General features: G+C 33.4%; 1 protein-coding gene across 1 annotated transcript; it reads left to right on the plus strand.

Moving 5' to 3' along the window:
* The first annotated feature begins 1179 nt into the window (after nt 1-1179).
* On the plus strand, nt 1180-8364 carry LOC109792028 (NOL1/NOP2/sun family protein). The gene is made up of 12 exons (XM_083063256.1): nt 1180-1472; nt 1550-1868; nt 1961-2108; nt 2855-2992; nt 4167-4229; nt 4622-4743; nt 4981-5188; nt 5830-6041; nt 6552-6652; nt 7314-7395; nt 7648-7709; nt 7897-8364. The coding sequence occupies exons 1-12, from the start codon at nt 1267-1269 to the stop codon at nt 8009-8011; spliced, it is 1776 nt and encodes a 591-aa protein (XP_082919382.1). The 5' UTR covers nt 1180-1266; the 3' UTR covers nt 8012-8364.
* The last annotated feature ends 829 nt before the right edge of the window (nt 8365-9193 follow it).

Raw genomic sequence — 9193 nt, forward strand, 5'->3', positions numbered from 1 at the left:
ATATGTTGAAATTTTTAAATTAAATTTTATAAAAATAAATATTAATCCATTTTAAATATTTAATAATTTTAAAAATTAATATTAGATAATATTTAATAATTTTAAAAATTAATATAAGATAATATTTAATAATTTTAAAAATATTTTTGAATATCCAATAATTAAAAGAATGAAGAGATAAGATAAAATATATAGGTGAAATAAGAAAAATAAAATTGAGGAATTTCAAATTCTCCCACTTTTGAGAGAATTTGAAATTATACTATTTTAAGGAATTTCACAAATACTTGAATTTCAAATTCTTTGTAAATTTCTCATCCAAACAAAGCATTTCACTTCAAGGAATTTGAAATTCTTCAAATAAATGAATTACCCTATATAAATTCCTCATCCAAACACACTACTAAGGTTTGATACATGTTTTCTTCAAGGATTGTCCACCCCTTTCATTAATCGGTTGCTTGAGATTCTATAAAATTAAGAAACAAAATGTGAAGAATTAAACATCTTTTTCCTCCAGTGGGATGACAATTAGGAAATTTTATGTCATCATTTTTTTATTAATAGAATTTTAATTTAATTATCACTTAATTTTAAGTGGGTTCAAAGTGAAAAATTCATAATATATAGAGATTCTTCCGCTTCCTCGAGATATTAGGGTTTAAAGAGAGATTTTACTCAAAAGAAACAAATGGACCATTATTTTGATTCCTGAAAAATTTGAAGTGTCACAAATTAATATCAATTGAGATTGTAAATTAGAATCTAAATTTACATATTTTTAGTCAAAATAATTTAACTATTAGTAGACATTAGTGATGCCTCAATTATGAATTTTTAATGTCATTTACTAAATCATTATATGTAACATCCATCTCATTAGGAATTAAAATTAATTTTATAAAATTAAAATCACAGTAACAAAAATATTTTTTAATGTCCATGACATAACATGTCGACATGATAACAGCTGTTCATTTAATCTTTTATGTCATTTTCATTTAGTATTTTATCTTCGTATAATGGACAATAATTATGCATCTGCATTATATTGATGGTTGCGTTACATAAATAAGTATTTTTTTATAAAGTTAAATATATTTATAATTATTAGAAATTAAGGAGTTTTAATTTAAACATGTAAAAATGAAAGCATTTAAATTTAAATTTAAATTTTAGATTTTGCAAAAGGAGACAGGATGGAAGGAAGAGAGGCATGAAGCCCTACTGCCCTAGGAAGTGGCGGTGCATGGAACCTGAGTTTGAATGAAGAAAGGGAGGGAATTGTTGGTTGGCATAGGCAGTTACAAAACCCTTCACCAAACCCCCTCTCCCCAAACCATGTCGCATTCCGATCCTTCAGAGAACCGATACTCCTTCACCCCCACTCTTCACTGGAACCCTAAACTGCACCAATACTTCCTCAAAGCCTATGGCGCCGATCACTTCTCTCGCATCTCCGCCGCGCTAACGTACGCCAACACCTCTTCCCATTTCTCAAACCTATTTCACTTCTAACTTCTAACTCTTTCGCTGCTTCACTTTGCAGCCGTCCTTCTCGCTACTCCTGCATTCGAGTCAACACGCTCAGGTCCACCGCCGACGCCGTCGTCCACAAGCTCCGCTCGCTCGTGCCGCCGCCGCCGCCGCCGCATTCCGATTCCGGCGGTGACGTGGCGAATCCCTTGAAGGACTGCTCCGATGCTGATGCTGCTCCTGCTCCGTTTTCCAGGTGTCGGATTCCTGGCCTCGATTACGTGGTGTTTGTTTGGGGCTCGGGACCGCACCGCATCGATTACGGCGACGCGCCTCCCAAGGAGGTCATTGTTAGCAGGAAGTGTGCTGAGGCTGTTCTTCGCGGTGCTCAGGTTTGTAATGTGTTTGCTGATTGCCGAATTCTGTGTTGTTGTCTTAGGGATCTTGAAGTTGATGCTGAAGGAATTGATTGTTTTGGTTTTAGATATATGTTCCTGGTGTAATGGCTTGCAGCGCTCATGTTGAGAAAGGAGATACAGTTGCTGTTTCGGTTGCGGTGGAGCAGCAGGGTGCTGATGGAGGATGGGGGATTGCTATGACACGTGGCACTGTTCTCCAAGGGTCACAGACAGGTAGAAACTGTATTTGTGTTAAATGCTGAAGGTATTTTCGTAGAGTTTGCTTTGAAAACCGTTGGTGGATGTAGTCATCAGGGAGATGGATTGTATTTTTAAAGAGACATGATGAACTTGTTTTATGGACAAAACTCAGATGCATTTTTTTAAAATGTTTTTGATGCTATTCTCCTATTAGAATAGGAGATTCACCTTGACGATGTGCATAATAATCATTTACATTAAAGGTCAGGATAGGTTGTTGAGGTAAAACTCTAATTTTGATCGGAGAACACTAAAAGCACTTGAGAATTAAGTTTTGGAGTTTAATGGTGATATACCGGCAATTTTATACTATCATCCAATCACAATCCACATAGATGATAAGTTTGTTGATTTTTATAATAATTACCTTAAAAGTTTTATACTATCATCCAATCACAATCCACTTAGATGATAAGTTCGTTGATTTTGATAGTAATTGTCTTGAAAGTCATATAAACTGCGATGTCTGATTGGTTGACTATTTAAAACTTTTTACACTATCAGTGTATTACCATTAAATCCTAAGTTTTGTACTTTTTTTATTAACAGAAATAGTTTCAAGTTGTAAGACATAAGTGGATTCTTCTTTTTAGAAATTATGTGATGGATGTTTAGTTTATAACCAAAGTGACTTGTTTATGAGGAGGATAAGTGTTTCCATTGAAATAAAATTTTAGGAATATGGTTGATAGAAATGTGTATTTTTCCTTGTTTTACAGATCCTTATTATTTTGAACGAAATGGGCTTTATATTGGGCAAGGAACAGCTATGTTGTCAAGGGCTGGAATGTTCCGAGTTTCTGAAGGAGTTGGTGTGGATATGAAGGATAGAGTATATGAACTTCATTCTTTTCACAGTAAATTTCATCTCTTGTTCATGTGCAATATTGTATTCTTGTCTTACACAATATTGAATACTTTAGTATTTCCTTTATCACTTAATGATTTTGTAATTTATGTTGTGTTTAAGCATCTTTGAATGCTGCAGCGGTTTCATGTACAATTAATGCCCTTGTAATTATTCATTTTTCTGTATTTTTTTTACTATATGTATCATTTTTTATTTTATTATATATACCTGATTCGTTGTTCCCCTATTTAAACACATGGTTGTGCTGATGTAGTGATGTAAGATATTGAAGCTTGCTTGAGTTACTTTTTGTATTTTTTTGGCTACAGTTGAATTGGCTTGAACCTTGAAAGTTATGAAATCTTTCTATTATGATGTAATGGGGCATGACAATTGACAATCTTTATATTTGTGCTAAAAATATATCTTTACTTTGATCTATGATTAGTTTAAGATTACCATAATCTCATTAGCTGGTGCTATTAATGATTGTTGCTTTTGTATGGAGTTGATGAAGGAAAGGAATACAGGAAACCAAATATTACATTTTTTGAACGAGTTTTGAAACCTGTTTCTCTGCTTTTGGAATCCTATATTCAAATTTTGTCTTTATATTATGCTGTTGGGAATGTTAATGAAGAACATTAGATATTGTATTTAATAAATTGTTCTTTAGGAGTTTCAGCAAGTGTTTATGGCTGGATCTTTTTGGAATTACTCAAGACAAATATAAGAATTGGCATTTGTTAGACTTATGTATATCTGAGGAGATTATCTTTCGGAAATTAGATTTTACATGGTTTCTGGCTTGGGAAGGGGAGAGGTGGACACTTGTATAGCTTTATTCAGCCTACAGATTTGTGATTATAGGTGTGAGATAGAATCTGGTGTGCTGCGGATGTTTTATTTCCCAGGGATCTTATGTAATTTTTATGGTCTTTTTTTGGTCTTCCTGTGTAGTCATTTATTTGTTGTTTTGCTCTTCGTTTTTGTATTGGTTTTTTCCCCTCTATAGAGGCCCCCACTTGGCATAGTCTAGCATTCCTGGCTGGGTTAATCTCCTTGTTGGCATTTATCTTTGCTCTTTTAATATATTCAGAATTTTTGTAAAATGTTCAATTATTCATGGTTTTGAATGCATGTGTAGCTGATGTATTATTGCTTCTTTTTTTGGTTTCCAGATGTGCTTGAGGGAGAGATATTTCTTCAAAACCTGCCAAGCATTATTGCTGCTCATGCTTTAGGTATGAAAATTGGAGTCTCATTTACAATTTTCTGACTTTGGAGTGATTTACATGTAAGGATATTGTTGCCCGCTTGTTTTCCTTGGTAGTAATTGCTTTTTTACTTTATTCCTTTTCAAACACTCCTGATTAAAATTCAACTGTGAGAATTTGGATTTGAACCATCATAGAATAATGCATGCCCTTTTAGTGGGGCTAGGTCTTTCTATGATCTCATCCACTACTGTCTACAGACTAAATGTTGATTTTGCACTATTGATTGCCCCCCCCCTCCTCTTTCATTTCTGTTTTAAGTTTTTTCTTATTTTAAGAAGGGTTCCTTATCCTCTCATTTCTTATATTTTTTTTGTCATAAATAAATTTCTTCTTATAGATTAATTTTCTATATTCAGATCCACAAATGGGTGAGCGGATACTAGATATGTGTGCTGCACCTGGAGGGAAAACGACTGCAATTGCAATACTTATGAAGGATGAAGGAGAGATCATTGCAACAGATAGATCTCATAATAAGGTGGGAATTCTGAACTCTAGTAAAATGCTTGCCATCCCTATTTGCTTGCATTAACATATTGTTGTATTTTCTAATTTATTTCAGTGTTTCATTGGTTGCCAGCTTTCTGAACCCTGTTTTTGATACACAGAATATTGGTTTTGTTTGTTATGATTGTGATAAATTAATGGTATGAATCTTGGAGAATTATAATAAATTGATGGTGTGTTAACATATCAAATTTTGATGACTGTCTAGGTGCTGGATATTCAGAAATTGGCAGCTGAAATGGGCTTGAGTTGTATAAAGACATTTAAATTAGATGCTCTTAAATCTGTTTGTCGAACAGATGATGTTGATGCTTTTACTGATCCATGCTCTAGTATTGCGAAAAATGATGTGACAAATCAAGTGTTTGATTCACCGAATTTGCAAGTAGAAAGAGTGTCACCCCTTGTTACAGAAGGTTTAGAATCTCTGACTCTGGAAGAAAGTTAAATGCCTTTATTTGCTACTTGCTGACCTGTTCATTTATACATGATAGGAAGCACTATCAGGCCCTTTAGATACATGAATTAAGATTTTGTTCAATGCTAAAGCTGTACTATCAAGTGTGTTGGAATTGTATTTTGGTTTACACCTACTTCCTGTTAAACATCAAATTGCCCTTATTGTCTAACATTCTGTTTTTCATTGACAATATTGTTTGCTAAATGTGAACATCAAAGAAACTTATTCTTACATTTTTTAGATGAAAGAGAAAAGCATTGGCATATCTACTACTTACATATGAGACTCTGAGTTGCATGTTGTTTGTTATACCCATGGTTCTTTTACTTGCGCATTTGTTACATGTTTCTTGAAGGTTGACATATAGCCTGCCTCATCATCATCAAAGTATCATTTAGTGTTAAGAAATGGTCTGGAAAGTGAATAATGATGTTAAATATTATGTTTGCTTAGACATAAGTGGTAGACATGATTTATTGGATTTCTATTGGCTTATTTCTTTGGTATGGTTTTTCGCTTTCCTGTTTTATATTTGTTATGGACACGAAAATATTTCTCTGTCAACAATTTATAAATGCATTTTTAAATAATTTAAAGGTAAAGGCGATAATACAAATGGAAAAGCTTATGTTAGCAAAGCTGACATCCGGAAGAACATGCGAAGAGCGCGAAATGGACCTGGAAGAAATCAGAGTGTGGGTGGTCGGGTTGATCGTTCAAAAGGTTTTTCTCCTGACAGTTTTGACAGAGTTCTTCTTGATGCTCCCTGTTCTGCCCTTGGTTTAAGGCCTAGATTATTTGCTGGAGAGGTAGAAGTGGATCTGTCTATTGAAATTTATTCTGCATTAACTTAAATTTATACTCACACACATGCTCTGACCAATCTATATTTATTGGAGCAAATATAGATAGGTTATGGGGACTGGCTTATCTTAAAGTGGAGTTGTGTCCTCATTTTTCTTTTCTAGATTTAAACCACCATAAATTTTCTGCTACTAAATCCTGTTCAAATACGTGTGTTTCTTAACATTAAACTGAAATATAGGAATGTGTAGAAGTAATGGTTATTTCAATGTGATTGGGGAAAAATAATCTTCTATGGTAAATTCACCCTTCTTGCCCAGAAAGTGTAATTTGTGAAGTTGATCAATAAGCAGGAGTTATATAGATTTGCCAGTGATGCTTAGTCATTGTCGTCTGGGTGGTTAAGTTAGCTTTTATTCTTCTTTTTAAACAAAATAAATAAATTTAAACATGCAGAAAAAAATATTGTTTTAAAGAAAATAGTAGTAACAGTGCAAAGCATTTGTTTTTGGCAGGAAACAATTGAATCTTTAAGAAACCATGCAAAATACCAGAGAAGGATGTTCGACCAGGCTGTTCAATTAGTTCGACCAGGAGGAGTAATTGTCTATTCCACGTCAGTATGCACTTTTTGTTGATCACATTGCTCTATGCATGCTTACAAGTTTTCTATTAGGATGTGATCTTGTTTCTTCTGTACTGTCCATGACATTTTTATTATATTCCCTGCCAACCTTATTTTGGTTTCTAAATTTTAGTTTCTCTTTATAGGAAAAATTATCATGCAATATCAACTTCTCCTGCCCTCTTCATGTTATACATATACTGTTAGAATTTGCAATTGCATTTGTTCGGTTGAATTTAGTTTCTTATCAGTCGGTGTAAACTTTATTTATGGTTGTCTTTTACATAATCTTCCTACGCATATTTGTTTGTGCTGACACTTGGTAATTTTGATCTGCTGTGTATATCTAATACGCAATATTCTAATATTGCATTAATTTTTGTAATGGTCTGAACTATATTTTATTAAGTCTGTAAGTTGCTTTTTGGAATCTTCTCCAGGCTTCCAGCCAAACAGTTTGTACTGGTCAACAGCATATTACAATATTTAAGAGATTTTTTTTTCCCAATTATAATGAAGTTTGTTTTGTCATTATGCTGCTCTCAAACCGTTATGTTATAAATGGCTTGGCTCTACTGAAGTTTATTTACCCTTTTTTATTTGTGACACGTTTCTGTAAAACTGATTTGTTGATGCTATTGTCCTGTAATAGTTGTACGATTAATCCTGGTGAGAATGAAGCATTAGTTCGATATGCTTTGGATAAATACAAATATCTGTCATTGGCACCACAGGTTTGATGTTAATACTTTGCAGTCTCAATTCCCCCCGCTTTTTATTTTTTTATTTTTTTTTATTTGGTTAGGCTTCTATAATTCTAATTATACATGAGATTAACAGAAGGATGATCATTCTTAAATAGTCTTGTAATTTTTAAATAAAATGGTTGGTGTTGAGTACAAAAAAATTTGATGTTTAGTTTGTCTGTAATGAACTATTAGTTCCCTTGGCTGAGTTATTCGTACTTGCTATTTGATTTATTCCAGCACCCAAGAATTGGAGGACCAGGTCTAGTTGGTAGCTGTGAATTTCCTGATGGATATATAGAGTAAGCCCTTCATCCATTTTATCCATGATAGTATATCTCTCATCTCTCCGTCACACACGTATACACTCATCAGTGATGCTGTTTAGTTGTGTTTGAGGATATACCTTTCATTTCTTTTTATCAAAAAAAAATAATAAAAAATCAGTGCCAATTTTCAGTTTCACATCATGATATCGTAATTATACAGGGAGTGGTTACGACCTGGAGAGGAAGATCTTGTTCAGAGGTTTGACCCATCATCCCCCCTTGATACAATTGGATTTTTCATTGCCAAATTTCGCGTCGGGTCTAAAGATGCCTGACAGCTATTGATTAGATGTTGGCGTGCGTGGATCTATGTTTACTTCATAATTGCCATAGAAGGAAGCCATCAAAGATTTTTATGGTTGGCCTCTGACAACAGTCTGGGAGCTTCACATATGTCCATATGAAAAATTAAGAAAGCATGAGTATAACTGCTTTATTTCAATGTTACAATCTAGATGGACGCCAAATTTTGTTAAATTTGAGGTAATTTACTTGTAATATCGGATTTTGCCTTAGCCTTTTGGAAAGAAGGGAAGATTTTGTTGAAAGATACTTCTGGTTAGACGCGAGTCTGTGTCCTAAATATTATGGTTATGGTGATGTTAATCATTATATCTCCCATTTTGCATCTGTTTTCTGTCCGCGTGTATTGTCAACTTGTTGTAGCTCCTATTTGAAGATCATTGAGCGTAACTTTTCGGATGTAATAGATACCTAGTTTTTCAGTCTCAAATATATACTTTGCGCTTCAAATTTTTTAAATATGAGGGGAAAAATGCATTAATAATTATCAACATGTCAATATATTTTATGTTCATCTTTTTTCACCCTTTTTTGCGAGAATTATCACAGAATATGTTGTCAATAAATTCTGCACATTTATCGTGAGTCTAACAACTAACAATTTTCTGATGACTCGCCAAAATATCCTTAGCAACAACACCCTGTTAACCATATAATGTCAACCAATCACTTGTTTTAAAGGGTTAATGTGAATATATTTAGAACTTCAAAACCATTAATAAGTTCACAGAAAAGGCATGTATCCAACCATTTGAAGATTTATGTTATCATGTAGTTATCACATTGCCAATTGTACATAGCTAAATTAGATCGTAATGTATAGATATTGTCCAAAATGAGGCATTAAAGGCAAGGTTCATCGCACTAAATTTTATTGGTGTTGAATTTACGAAACTCGCTGAATACCTGGCTACCCGCTACGTGTTATATTCTGCTTCATAATTGGTATGCTACTATTTTTTCCTCTCATCAACGAGTTTGCATATCACCCTAATTTTTGATCCTCTATTTTACTATTACTTTCTGAGCATCTTTTTTTAGTTATCATTTAAAGTAAATAGAATGAAAGAGATGGAGAAAAACAAGGAAAGTATAAAGGAATAATCCATCTAGACATGCAGCAAATAATTTGAAAATCGACTCTTTAAACTAAT

The sequence above is a fragment of the Cajanus cajan genome, chromosome 9, assembly GCF_000230855.2.
Source record: "Cajanus cajan strain Asha chromosome 9, NIPB_CcT2T_4, whole genome shotgun sequence".
In the NCBI taxonomy this organism is placed as follows: domain Eukaryota; kingdom Viridiplantae; phylum Streptophyta; class Magnoliopsida; order Fabales; family Fabaceae; genus Cajanus; species Cajanus cajan.